We start from the raw sequence: 14,921 nt of genomic DNA, 5'->3' as shown, positions 1-14,921 counted from the left end.
GCTTGAGCAAACCTCCCATATATGATGGTCATTTCTAATGTTGACCTAAGGGTGACAATCCATCCTACTGCATATGATATCTCCAAAGGGTGGTGCAAATTCCACTATTCCTGTGAGGCAGGTGGGCTTGTTTCATAGCCACCTGTTTAACAGATGCCCCATAATGCACTTGTTGAATGATGATTTAGTACGGTCAACATCTGTTATTAAATTAAGTCTCATTATTTATGTGTATTTAAAATAACTTCTGATGCAAAATAGCAAAACATGTATAGGATAAACCTATTTTCCTTTCTTGTGCTTTTCAGAAATTGAAGCAAAGGAAACGTGTGACTGGTTACGAGCTGCTGGATTTCCACAATATGCTCATCTCTATGAAGGTAGGTTGTTGTGGATATTTCTATTGTTATAACTCCTAAAGTGTCCCATGCGTTTCATTACACACTCCGAGCCTGCACAGCTTACAAGCTATAGTGTTGTCAGTTCACATGATGGTATTGTAAACAACAGGAACTGATTTTCTGAAAGTTTTCATTCCTAGAGTCAAATGAGTACATAAACATCTCTAATTTCATTTCTAAAAAGTGAGTTTCTTGTCTTCATGTTGTGGAGAAAAGCTTGACACTGGGTGCATCTACACATGCAATTAATGCAACACAATAAACTTGAGAGCCATTTGAGCCAGAGTACGCCCCTCCCAGGTGCACTGTTTACATGTGCACCTGGGACAGCAGCAATTTGAGCCAGGGTGGAGCACCCTGGGCTGGTCATGGGTCTGGGCTGGTCATGGGGAATCAGCCCCAGGCTCTGGGTGACAGCATCAGACAGCAGAGGGGCTGGCAGGAACTGTGGGTCTGTCCCGTGGCTGGCCGGACTGCCTGGGCACAGTTTGCACCTGGTGGTCATCATCTACACACGTGTTTAATCAAACTTAATGCTATCTTACAGCAGAGTTAGTTTGCTGCATCCTAATACCAGCAGATGGGGACACTTGACTGTGGAGCTAATTAGTCAATGTTCCAGTAAAGCGCACATCTAGATTCACCTACAGTGACCTCTGCGAGCCTCAAAGTTTCACAAACCAGATGAGTTAAAAGGGACCCAAAAGCAATTTTAATAATTTTTTCATGAGTTTGAGGGCTTGACTTGTGATTTTGAATGCTTGGGGTTGACAGTGCTGAACCAAACACCCTGTTTGTTCAGTTCAGTTGCGCTCTTCATATAGAGGCTTTCCCATGAACAGGGATTTTTTTAGGAGGAAGGCCTAAATCTAGGCATAATTTATTTACATATTTTAATATAACATGGGGTATAACATTTAGCAGAGGCACCCTGGCCAGCAGACTCATTACTGTCTGGTGCTTGGCTTGCTGAATGTTTATTTGGTAGACTGTGTTTGACCGTGTTCTCTGAGCAGCTGGGATTTGTGCCAGCTGGGTGATTGCTGGGTGATTGCTGCCTGTGTCTGACAAAAGCCCTAACAAGGGGGTGGAGCCAGTTCAGGACCAGCAAGGTATAAAATGAGACTCCCCAAGTGACCAGTGTGTGAGTGACCTGGGCAGTTTACAAGTCAGTTTCCAGGTCAGTTTGCCACCCCCAGCTTTGAAGGGGAACCTGTAAGAAAAGTGCTTTCTTTAATTAAGAGTAACTCGCCTACATATATTTAATTCAAGTAGCTGAAAGTCAGCTGTTAAACCAATACTTAAGACCCTTGTTTGAGTAGAGTTCAGAGCAAGGGGGAGTTCTGTAGGGAACCTACCCAGAAACTCTCTCTCGTTTTCCTTCACTGGAAGCTTGGAGAGAGGAAGCAGCTTAGCAGAGAAAAGGGAACCTTTCAGGTCCAAGGAGCAGTGAACAGGCCATCTTAACCGGGAAGTTTGCTAGGGAAGGTCTGCTTAGTAAAAGGGTCCAGAAGAGAGAGGCAGTGGATTAAGAGACCCAGGGAAATGACTGGAGGATATTGCAATGCCAGAGCCACTGCCACTGCCAGTTCTTCCTCTGCTTGAATCTCTGAGGTGTCTGTCTAGGCAGGGCTACTCACAGTCCAGGTTTCCATGTACATCCTGGTTTGGCACTGTGGGAACTGCAGCTTGAAGGTTCCTTCCAGTGACAGCCAGATGGGAGAGGGCCAGATGGGAATCTGGCTATCTGACTACTATTCCACGCTGCTCATCCATGTGGGCACCAGTGATACTGCCAGGGTGATCCTGAGCGGTTCGAAAGTGACTACAGGGCTCTGTGTGTAGGGGTGAAGGGGACAGGGGCTCAGGTGGTGTTCTCCTTGATCCTTCCAGTCAAAACGAAGGGCCTAGGTGGGAGTGGTTGCATCCTGCAGATCAATGCATAGCTGTGCACATGGTGTCACCAGCAGGGCTTTGGCTTCTTTGACTACAGGATGTTGTTCCAAGGAAAAGGATTGTTAGGAAGAGATGAGATCTTCCCAGATAGGCTCGCTAACCTAGGGAGGAAGGCTTTGAATTTGGTTTGCCAGGGGATGGAGACCAAAGCCCTGAGGTAAGTGGGGAAGTTGGATGACCTGAAAGAAGCACAAGCAGGAAGGGACAATAGGGGAGGCCTTCCCATTCTTCCTGAGAAAGTAGGGCAATTGGCTAGTTACCTCAGGTATTTGTACACAATTGCATGAAGCCTGGGAAACAAGCAGGAAGAATTGAAAGTCCTCGCATAGTCAAGGAACTGTAATGTGACTGGAATAACAGAGACTTGGTGGGGCAGCTTGCATGACTGGAGCACTGTCATGGATGGGTGTAAACTGTTCAGGAAGGACAGGAGAGGGAGAAGAGGAGGAGGAGTTGCACTTTATGTAAAAGAGCTATATGATCGCTCAGAGCTCCAGGATGAAACTGGAGATAGACCTGTTGAAAGTCCCTGGGTTAGGGTCAGAGGGAAGAGCGACAAGGGTAATGTCATGGTGGGTGTCTGCTATAGACCACCAGACCAGGAGGAAGTGGTGGATGAGGCTTTCTTGAAACAGCTAGCAGAAATTTCCTGATCATGGGCCTTGGTTCTCATGGGGGACTTCAGTCACCCTGACATCTGCTGGAAGGGCAATACAGCCATGTACAGACAATGTGGGAAGTTTTTGGAGAGCATTGGGGACAATTTTTTGGTGCAAGAGGCCATGTAGGAACCATGCTCTTCTTGACCTGCTCCTCACAAACAGGGAAGAATTGGTGGGAAATGTAGTAGTGGATGGCAACTTGGGCAGCAGTGATGACGAGATGACTGAGTTCAGGTTCCTGAGAAAGGAAAGGAAGGAGAGCAGCAGAGTAAGGAACATGGACTTCAGAAAAGCAGACTGTGACTCACTCAGGGAACTGATGGCAGGGTCCCCTGGGAGGCCAGTCTGAGGAGTCCAGGAGAGTTGGTGATACTTTAAAGAAGCCTTACTGAGAGCACAGGGACAATCTATACTAATGCACAGGAACACTAGTAAGTATGACAGAAGACCAGCTTGGCTTAGCAGGGACTCTTCGGTGAGCTAAAACACAAAAAGAAAGCTTACAAGAAGTGGAAACTTGGACAAATGACTAGGGAGGAGTATAAGAGTGTTTCTTGGACATGCAGGGATGAAATCAAGAAGTGCATTTGCAGTTGCAATTAGCAAGGGACATGGTCCCCTCTGCCCTCCTCCAGCCCCCCACCTCCTACTTACCGACACTGGAGCCCGGGTCCAACTCCCTGCGGCTGGCACGCTGCTTGCCCTGCACCAGCAGGTAGTGTTCTTCAGCACCAGGGTGAGGGCCAGCCATAGAGATGCTCTGGCTGCTACCAGAGCATCTCTGTGTAAGACCCAGCCTCCCACTGCCTCAGGACATGGTCCAGGACTGTACAGTTTTTTTTGACCCCTGGATATCCAGGGATCTCATTTTGCCCCTGTGCTGCAAATTTGCAGCGTGTAGGACATTTTCTCATTCCCAAATGTGCCTCTTGCAGCTTTGAGACACTGCAAGACACATGTACGTGCTCATCTGGACACACCCACAGATGCCGAGGAAACTAACTGATGTGATTGCAGACCTGCTAGCCATTATCTTTGAAAGCTCATGGTGGTCAAAAGAGGTCGCAGACAACTGGAAATGGGCAAATATAATGTACATCTTTAAGAAAGGGAAGAAGGAAGATCCAGAGAACTACAAACCAGTGAGCCTCGCTTGAGTCCCTGGAAAAATCATGGAGCAGGTCCTCAAGGGTTCCATTTCTAAGGACCTGGAGGAGTAGAAGGTGATTAGAAACAGTCAGCTTGGATTCAACAAGGGCCTGATCAACCTGATTGCCTTCTATTATGACTGGCTCTGTGGATGTGGGGAGAGCAGTGGATGTGATCTACCTTGCCTTTAGCAAGGCTTTTGATATGGTGTCCTACAACATTCTTGGAAGCAAGCTAAGAAAGTATAGGTTTGATGAATGGACTGTAAGATAGAAAACTGGCTAGATTGTTAAGCTCAAAGGGTAGTAATCAACGGTTCAATGTCTAACTGGTATCAAGTGGAGTGCCCCACACTTGATGCAGGGACTAGTTTTGTTCAGTGTTTCCATCAATGATCTGGAAGATGGTTTGGAGTGCGCCCTCAGCAAGTTCGCAGATGACAGCAAGGTGCAGGAAGTAGTAGATATGCTGGAAGGTAGGGCTATGATGTAGAGAGACCTAGACAAATTGGAGGATTGCACCAAATGAAATCAGATAAAGTCCAATAGGGACAAGCGCACGGTCCTGCACTAGGATGGAAAAATCCCATGCCCAGGTACAGACTGGGGACCAACTGGCTAAGCAGCAGCTCTGCAGAAAAGGACCAAGGGGTTACAGCGGACAAGAATCTGAATATGAGCCAAGAGTGTGCCCTTGTTGATGAAGAAAGCTACTGGCATACTGGGCTGCATTCGTAGGACTGTTGCCCCTGTATTCAGCACTAGTGGGGCCACACCTGAGTCCTGTGTCCAGTTTTGGGCCCCCCCATTACAGAAATTATGCGGACAAAGTGGAGAGAGTGCAGTAGAGGGCAACAAAAATAGAGGGTTGGAGAACATGACTTCTGAAGAGAGGCTGAAGGAACTGGGCTTATTTAGTCTAGAGAAGAGAAGGCTGAGAGGGGATTTAATAGCAGCCCTCAACTATCTGAAGGGTAGTCCAAAGAGGACTGTTCTCAGTGGTGGCAGATGACAGAACAAGCAGCAGTGGTCTGAAGTTGCAGTAAGGGAAGTTGGGGTTAGAGATTAGGAAAAACTCTGTCATGTGGAAGGTAGTGAAGTACTGGAACAGGTTACCCAGAGAGGTTGTAGAATTTCCATGCTTGGAGTTTTTTAAGACTTGGCTAGACAAAGTCTTGGCTGGGATAATCTAGTTGGGGATGGTCCTGCTTTGAGCAGGGGATTGGACTAGATGACCTCCTGAGTCCCTTCCAGCCCTAATTTTCTATGATTTTATTATTCTGTGATAGGTGTTATCCCCTGAGGGGAGCTCCTGAATCAGTTCCACTCCACACATCCAGAGCCTTGGAATCTCCTTGTCTCCATCCCAGTGCCCACTTTTACTCGGTCCCTGGGGCTCATGCCCTGGTTGCCGACCCTTAATTATGCTACTGACATTTAAATGTGAGCAGTGATTGGGGAGGAACAAGAAAGGAGTAGCTGATGATGAAGGAAAAATGAGGAAGAGGAGGAGGAAGGTTAGAAGTTTATTTTAACATGCTGACGAGAGATTGGGAAACTCAGCCAAGAAAGAAAATGGAAATGAAAACACAAACTAAGTGCAAAATGAGTTTCAAAATGCAGCCATTCTGCAAAGCTGGTAGTGTCCAGAGCTTTCAATATTTGTTCCACTCTCAGTGGAAACCAATATCAGCAACCATGTAAAAGTAAAGGGATATTGAAACCCTGGCCCCAAAATTGTTGGAGCTAGTGGAGCCCACAGGAAGAAGGGGAATTCTTTTCTCTGCCTGCCTCTCATGACAGAATCTGGAGTTGGCAGCAGAGAGGTGTAAGCCTTTTCTCCTCTTACCTAGTCTGTATGAAGGTGAGAATGCTTAGCTCTGCTTCTGCATAGCACAGACTTCCTGAGGGTGGGTTTAGCCTCTTTTCCACACCTTCTTTTCTTCCAGATCAAAGTTGGGAGAATATTACCTTTTTACCTGAAGTTGAGGGTGGGGAGGAATGTTCCCTTGAGCCCCTCCAGTTACTGGTCTGTGCTAGGCATCCACAATTGCTTTAAAGTCAAAATGAGCTGAGGGTGCTCAGCAGCTCTGAAAATCAGGTCATGTATATAGACATCTGAAAATGGACTCAGGTACTTGTTTTTAGTGTTTAAAAATGTTGGCTATATTTTTTATATCAGTTTTGACTGCTGTGGGACATAAAGGACTGCAAAACAATCTGGAGTATAACTACAATGCTGGAGTCCATTCCACTGTTATACTGGAGCCCAGTAATTTGTCGGGGCATGTCACTTTTTATTATAAATGTCAGCTCCCAGATTTCTAGCTTTGTTTTTAAATTTCCAGCTAATGGTTGGGGTGAATAGTACATTAAGCTCATTTCTTCTCATCTGTTACTTCAATCACCCTTTATCTGAACTCTCTGGTATTGTGAATGATGTTAAAAACAAAAAGTCAAAACAGTCTATTTCATGGGAAAATCTGTCGAGCAAATATTTCCCTAACTCATAAGGGTTGGATTGGACAGCCTTGCTTCTTATGTGAAAAATGGGAATGTTAAAGTTATTCTCAGCTCTCACTTTTTTCCCATCAGTGATCAGAAAGAAAAGCTTATAATTTAACATTTTATCAATACAAACTCAGATATGTTACCACCCCTTTTGTGCACAGATCTTTCAACTTCACTTTTAATATAATAAACATGAAATGATGAGAAATGACTGAGTAAGGCATGGACATTGCATTAGAAGCAACCATGTGAAATAGGTCAGACTGTATTTCTGTTGACAAGACACTGCAGTATGTTTTTAACATAGGCTGTATGTTTCCTTTTGAATAATAAGCAGTTGCTTTAATGTTATGTCTCCCTTATAGATTCCCAGTTTCCTATTGACATTGCAGCTGTAAAGACAGACCATGATTTTCTTGATAAGGACCTTGTAGAACCTCTTTGCAGGTAAATAACATCTGATGGGTCTTTCCCGATACCTTAACAATCATAATATATGTGTTACTTTTAAAGCAATATTCCAGTGTGTGTTTGTCTTTGCAAATTGAATAGGTACAATTAACAGTCTTCAAAATATGATATATAATCTTGGACAGAAGATCCTAAAGGAGGCCCCAAATTTCTCACCAAAGAATCACAAGATTTAAAAAAGACCTAAATCCATCATTACACTATCCCATTAGTGGAAAGGAATTAGTGGCTTTTGGAAAGAACAAGGGGCAAAACTAACCAACCCAGTATAAATTATGGATTCATGCGTGAACTACATATAGGTAACTCTTCTGTTAATCGGTGAAGGAGCAGAAGCCTTCTTTCCACAAAATGCAAAATCTTGCTTCTTCCTGGCAGGAATAGCTCCTATACTGTTGTACTGTCATTGGTCCTTGCTTTGCTATTGTTATTGTCATTGCTACCAGGATGAGGATCAACATTGTAGAGCTGTTTATTCCATGCTCAGGGACAATATACCACATGCAGTTTCACTGTGTTCCAGAGTGCACCAACTTTTTGATTATTCTGGAAAAGGTCTTTGGGTAGGCAAAGAGAACTGCAGTGTGAAGACACCGTTCCTCTTCTTTTTCCCCCATAGTCAGCTTGCTCTGCTCCCTTCCACATGCCCAAGTACAAGACAACTTCTGGCACAAAGCAGGCAAGGTCCAGTACATAAAAAAGAAGCTTTCTCAGTGACAACATCAGATTAAGCAGAGATAATCTAGATGTGATTTTTGGATCAAAACCTGTCCCTTCTTCCATGTCTGGGGCTAAAGATGTAAGAGAATTAAGTACAGCTCTGCTGCTTATGGGATTGTATGCTTGGAGGGATTAATGAGCCCATACTAGGAAACCACTTCGGAGAAGCCAGTGGGAAGGACCATTAAGTGCATCCTATAACCCAGCAGTTCTCAATCCTTTGGGGGCAGGAACCCCATTCCTGGTCTGAGTCCATCTACAGTAATTGAACTTGGTGGGGGAGAATGGGGGTACAGCTCTGTTTGTAAGTGCCACAACCCCAAATGGTCCCAACCATTAGTTGGGGAACCACTGCTATTTCCATTATTCTCAAAGGTTTGAGGGGAATGGAGTAGCTATAGACCAGTGGCACTGTTGTTCCATAGCCTGGCACGAACTTTCCAGTCCCTGATGAACACTGCCTCCTCCCACACACAAATACATTTATATCAATTCAATATGAAGAAAGTCATGCACTTTAATATAGTATGAAGCTTTAATATAGTCTGCTTTAATATAGACTAATATCATCAAGTCTGGGAAGAAACAATGGTGACACTAATGGACTCCACTCACAAAGTTCCACCCACGTAAGACATCATTCTCAGGAAATGTGAAAACATTTGAAATATGATCATTCTGTTTGCTGAGCCCTGCTGAGTTCCTCGAGTACGGTTCTTCTCCAGGGGGCTTAAGATAAATGGCGTAATTCACTGCTTGTAGAGATGTTGTTCCAGGTTCTCTGTGGACTCACCAAAACACCTCTGCAGCAGTTGTACTTGGTTTACATTTCTGAAGATTTCTTCACAACAGAAACAGTTAGGAACTTGGGATGCCTCTTTATTGCCCAATTACAGTGGCCCCATGGAACTGTAAAGAGACATGCAATGCTTGTTTCATGTGCCCTGCCTTCTGACCTGGAATTAGTGGAGCTAGCTTTTGTGTGGCATTGTACATGAAGTAATGAGAGCACTAATGAGAAGCTGAGCCTGTTGGTGAGCACATGCAGCTCCTGGCTCACTAGATACACTGGGTTTATTCCACATATATCTCAGTACAAAACTCCCTCTAAGAAGGAACTAGCATTGATGTTTTTAATTGTTAAACTGATCTCTTGGTGTCTTCCTCACAGAAAGGTGATGGAGAGGTTGTTTTTTTTTCCCAGTGACCCATGCTGAGTGATTATGCCAAATGTCAAGATTCTAGTTCAGGAAGTACAACAAATCATGTCAGCCCATCAGTCGTTACAAATCAAATCAATATTTTCAAAACTGTGCAATGCATTATGAATCCCTAGAGCGTATCTGACTGCTGCAGGCCAGCTCCAGGCCCTCACAGTGTCTGTGGTGGCATTGATGTAAGATGCATGCTGGGTGTCACATGAAGGCCAGCTGGCTAAGACATCGTATTATGAAATGGAAAACAAAAGACAAAATGGTCAGCTGTTTTTGCGGGTGCTGAGTATCCTGCTTGGGCCCAGTTTCACATTCCTTGTGTACCCAGAACTCCCTCTAACTTCCAAAGAATGCATGACCAAGCCTTCAGACCAATTAGCGGGACATTCAGCACATACTGCTGAGCTAAATGTATTTGTTATTTTTTATTTGAGTTTATCTTTAAAGCTGGAACATCAGAGTCATGATTCAGATTGATCAGGGTATAAGGGACAGCAGACAAAAGTGGTGGTCAGTGGGACATGAGACATTCACTGCACAGCAGGTGTTGGCAGGGGCGGAAGGGGTGACTTGGATCTACCCCTGGCAGTAGCTCTTCAGCTTCTCTAACTGGTGAACACTGGCAGGGCAAGCTCTGGTGCTGCTTTTATCCCCTTCACACTGTTGCCCCTTGAACATCAAGCCAGGAACATTTTCACTGAGTGACAAAAGTCCTCAGTTCCTGGCATGTGATGAAAATAATGTCTGCCAGGAGCATTGTATATTTAGAATGCCTAAGCAGTCCTACTATAAAAGAGTTTAGTGACTATTTCAGACATTATTACACCTCTATTATTTATAGCAGGTCTTTGAAATGTGGAAGGGGAAAACCCCTTGCATTAGAGAAGTACCTTTTATTTGATTTCATGAGATGATACTTAGATTTTATTGAGAGAGTAATGGCAGAAAATCACCATTTTCCCTCTCCTTAGTATTCCTTGTTAGCTTACCATAATATTGATTGAACATGAATATTTCATGACTTGACCTATGCAACATCCAAAGCAGCAGAAGCAGACGCTTCTCTGGGAACTTCCAAAGAGAGCTGTAGTGAAAATGTAGGTGGGTAAAAGCCAGGAGGGTGTCTTCTTATCCACTCCAAAACCAGCACACATTCCAAAGAGCAGGAGCTCTCTCAACTCCCATATGGTGAGCCAAGATCTCTCAAAGCAACTATTGGACATGCATCTAGTTCCAGTAGAAAGCCTTTCACTCAAGAATAGCAGTCTCCTGCTCAAATACATTTGATTCAAGTGGTGAAAGTCTGAGCAGCAGTGCTCAGAGATCAGCCCTGCTTATGAAGCATGATGAAGCTTTGTTACAGTTGCATGTAATAAAATTTATTTGTACCTTAAAACCTAGGACATTTCATACAAAGAATTTAAAAGAACATAATGTAGAATGAAAATTCAAGCAGTTGAAATCTTGACTTCACACTCTAAATATCATTCTTTTAACATATTGTTAGGATCTAATGACCAAGATTTGACAAAATAAGTATATAATGTTCTTCTCCTAAATCAATATTTAGGCCCCTAGATAAATATACTCATTTTCAAAAGTGCCAAACAGCAAGAAGCCTTAATTTAATTCAGTATTATTATATTTCATCCATTCTCTGTTCAGAGTTGTCTATTTGATAGCATGCATTTACTTTATGTATCATTGTATATAGATTGTTATACTACTGAAAAACTTTAAAATTATTATGTATTCTGCAGTCTATTTAGTTATTTTGTAATTCCAGTGTTTTTAAAACTTTATGGGTTTTTTTAAAAAGATGAAGTTGTTCAAGGTTCCATTAAAAGATTGACCAGGTTCTCTGTAGGCACAGGAAGTGCCCAATCCAGGTCACCTTAATGTCAATCAAAAGGTTCCTGTTCAGTTCAGTGAGTGGGCTTATGGCCCATGTACATATGTAGCCCATCGTAAAGTCTAAATGCTTGAATCTTTATTATTCTTTTGACAATTGTCTTATCTAGATTTTAGATTATGATTTGTATTGGATGGTTTGGATGAGGATGAACCTGTCTTGCCAAGGGGGTTAGACTGGAGGACCTCTGGAGGTTCCTTCCAGCCCTACTTCTGTATGACTATGACTCTGTTATGCTCAGGGAAAGTGCTGAATGAGAGGACTGGAAACAGTCTTCTGTTTATCTATGGAATAGGTACAAACTTCTCCCTGTCACTCCTGCCAATCGTGGCACACAGACCTTAGCTTCGATGTACAGTCCATTAACAAAGAACCAGAGGTTGCCCTTTCACAGGCTAAACCATGACAGGAGACCAGGCAGTAGGGCTGTGTGAAGCTTTGGTAGCCAATTCGATTCAGAGGAGATTTGGCTCAATTTGGTGACCGAATCCCCAAATCCAAATCGAACCGGAGACCCATTAATCTTTTCGTATCAAGTCAGAAGCCTCTGAATCAATTCAGAGAGATTCAGAGATTTGAACATAGACTGTACAGGCAGGCACTCGACAGTGCCGGCGGGAGCAGCTGAGGGAGCAGCCGGACAAGTCCCAGCTTGAGCCGGCAGCCCTAGGAGAAGCCGTGGCTTGCTGGCTGCTCCCCTAGCTGCCCCCCCACCGGGATGAGGCAGGCAGTGCTGGCAGCCCCAGGAGAAGCAGCGGGGGCTGGGGGATTGATTGGTGAGCTAGGGGATCGAACACGAGCTGGGGGAATGAACAGGGGCTTCTACCCAGCTCCCAGTTCAATTCCCCAGTTCCTGGTTCGATCCCCCAGCTCCCTGATCATTCCCCTCAGTTCCCAATCATTTTCCCCAGCCCCCACAGCTTCTCCCGGGGCTGCCAGCACTGAGTACCTCACTCCAGTGTGGGGGTCAACCAGGGGAGCACCCAGACAAGCTGTGGCTTGAGCTGGCAGCCCTGGGAAAAGCCACAGGGGCTGCGGGGAATGATCGGGGAGCTAGGGGAATGACTGGGAGCTGGGGGATCGAACTGGGAGCTGGAGGAATCGAACCAGGAGCTGGGAGGAAGCCCCTGTTTAGTCCTCCAGCCCCTGATCATTCCCCCCAGCTCCCAACTCGATTCACCAGTTCCTGGTTCAATCCCCCAGCTCCCCAATCATTCCCCCCAGCTCCCATGGCTTCTCCTGGGGCTGCCAGGACTGCCTGCCTCACCCCAGTGGTGGGGGTGGGCAGCTGGGGGAGCAGCCGGACGAGCTGCGGCTTCTCCTGGGGCTTCCGGTTCAAGCCGAGGCTTGTTCGGCTGCTCCCTCAGCTGCTCCCGCCTGCACTGTCTGCCTGTATAGTCTATGGCTGAATAAGATTTGGCACCGAATATCTTCAGATTCGGCTGAATTGAATCGGGACAGTGATTCAAATCACCGCATCGAATCACTGTCCCTCTGAATCACTGAATCTGAATCCAGAGCAAATACTTTCTACTTCACACAGGCCTACCAGGTAGCTCTTTTGAATGGGGACCATCTCTTTGTTCCCTGTTTGTACAGATCTAGAACAATGGGCTCCTTGTGCACAGTGAAGGCTTCTGGGCACAATGTTAATACAAAATAGCAATAATTAACCATGGCAGTTCCCTGCAGAACATCCCCTTGAGGTGTGGCCTATGGGTCACCAAGTTTAATGCAATGAGTTCTCTCTCACCCCTGGATCCTGAAGATCCACAGCAGAGTGCAGCCTCTGATCTGCAAACACAGAAGATGTCCTTCCCAGTTGATTACTCCCTCTCTGCCACACAATTGCATTTAGTTCCTTCTGGCAGAATAGTTTCTGCATGACCCTCGTGTACCATTGGCTGAATTCCCCCGCAGCTGCTACAAAGCAACTGCAGACCAGATTCAGGGGGAGTTCCCACAGTTCAAAGTCACTTCAAAGATGTCTTAAGATAATCTGGAAAACTGTTGAAGATGGATAGTAGGCCACCCACTAGATTTCCTAGTTATGAAGCTTCTGCCTTGCTTTATTTATTTATTTACTTGTCAGTCACTGTTTGGGGCTGTACAGGATACAACAGGCAAAGAGCCTGCAGCATAATGGACAGTAACAGCAAAATTTGATGCCTTGATGCTCAGTGATTCCATGTTATACATATAAGTGATGGTGCTTATCAATAACAGTATTATTATTGTGTGAAGAACAAATTGAGAAAACTTCACTGACCTTCTATTTATAGTATGAGCTGCAAGATTTCACTAAATATTTTGCAGTTTCTCTGACAAGTGCTTTGATACAGCTATATATTTATTTTTTTAATGCCAAACCCTCCTGTGATACCTACCAGTGTTGTTTATTTCATTTGACATGTGTTGTACTGTCTTCCCTTTAAACTCAAGGTTCATGTTTTGTTAAACCTACGAACACTGTAACCTCTCCGTTGTTCTGAGGCGATGACATGAAAAGTGTAGATAGCAACTCAGTGGCCTCTTCCTCTTTGATCAGGACATGAGTGCCTGTCTTTCAGTCAAAGACTTATGTTTTAATGAGGCTTTGGCTGTCACTCACATAATAGTTATAAGCAGATGGGAAGGCTGTCTGCCTCCATTGGCACACCAACAGCATGTGAGAAGTTCAAACAGACTGGATTTAATTGGAGATGCTGGTAATAGGCAAACTAATAAAGCTGATCTTTAATCCTGTAAATGTATTGGCAAATCTTTCCATGATTTTGGAAAAGCCCCAGAATGTGTTATAATTTTGTAGATGACAGAAGCTAAAAGCTGAGGTTGAGGCACAGGCTCCTATTAAAGTTGGCTCTGTTTTTTGATGGAATAGTTTCTTTATACAAATATCAGTTTAGAAAGCAGTCGGGATAACAGTGTAGCTGGTAATGTCTCTGAGTTAATGAGACTGACTCTTTTAAAAAAGTAACCCATCAATTTATGACTGAAATAATCCTGGCTTTCCGGTAGAGTTAGTGGGAAAATTACCACTTCTTGTTTAGTCTGTTTGGTTTGTCTGACCACATGATTTCAAAAGCTGTCCACAATAGAGGAGAGTCCTTTTTTGGGAGTGAATACAGATTTTGCCCTTGGCTACTTATGAAACCCCGATTGGCTTCTAAGGTTACGTCATTGCAAATAAAACAAAATGCAAGCCATTGGCCTTTGACTCTCCCTTTCCCTTCTACCGTAAATCCATGTTCTATCTCAGATAAATCATTTATTTCTTCAGATGCATATGGTATTGCATTGACTAAAAGGAGAAGCATCATCCTTTGAATCTGAAATGCATCTTCTTTGTGCTATACATTCTCCTCTCTAAGAACTGCAAATAGGCTTTGAGTATAGGGCTGCTTGTTAAACTATTTTGAAAGCTTCTGGGGAAATCAGTTTGCTATGAAGGCATAAGAAAACTGTACCTCTGCTTTTCAGCTAATGCATCTCCATTGCCCATTACAGACTAATGGAGTTAATGATTTATGGCCTGACTGTACAGGATGTTGAACAATTTCAGAGGAAACTGCAGATACTCAGTATCCCTAACTATAAGGTTATGAGTTTATATCTAAAAATGTCTCTCTCTCATTTTTCTCATTATACAGACACACAGGGAGTTCAAGATACCTGTTTAATGAGCTGATTTTGCAGGAATGGACTAGCTTATGCTACTTGAAAGTTTCACTTGATTTAGTTAGGTAAATTTGAGTGCTTAACAGTTTATTGCAATAGCTGGGCACAACTGCTGGGGGGATGTGGGCACAACAGAGGGGAGCAACAGGCTACAGTTGGACGTAGATAGGTTACAAGGATGGGCGGAGGAGAACAGGATGGGGTTTAACACGGACAAGTGTAAGGTGATGCACCTGGGGAGGAACAAT

General features: G+C 44.2%; 1 protein-coding gene across 4 annotated transcripts in view; it reads left to right on the top strand.

Moving 5' to 3' along the window:
* STARD13 (StAR related lipid transfer domain containing 13) overlaps positions 1–14,921 on the top strand; it is a 591,561-nt gene that overhangs the window by 526,663 nt on the left and 49,977 nt on the right. For all 4 annotated transcript variants that reach the window (XR_002098906.1, XM_019524484.1, XM_019524483.1 and 1 more), the window contains 2 exons: positions 309–380; positions 7,044–7,125. Coding sequence is in view for 2 of the 4 variants with exons in the window: in XM_019524484.1 (XP_019380029.1) it covers positions 309–380; positions 7,044–7,125 (154 nt within the window). In the remaining 2 variants the exon portion in view is untranslated. The remainder of the gene's footprint in view (positions 1–308; positions 381–7,043; positions 7,126–14,921) is intronic.

This window comes from Gavialis gangeticus, unplaced genomic scaffold (genome assembly GCF_001723915.1).
Source record: "Gavialis gangeticus isolate Ggan-Ray unplaced genomic scaffold, GavGan_comp1, whole genome shotgun sequence".
Classification (NCBI taxonomy): domain Eukaryota; kingdom Metazoa; phylum Chordata; order Crocodylia; family Gavialidae; genus Gavialis; species Gavialis gangeticus.
This window is presented reverse-complemented; position numbering and strand designations above follow the sequence as displayed.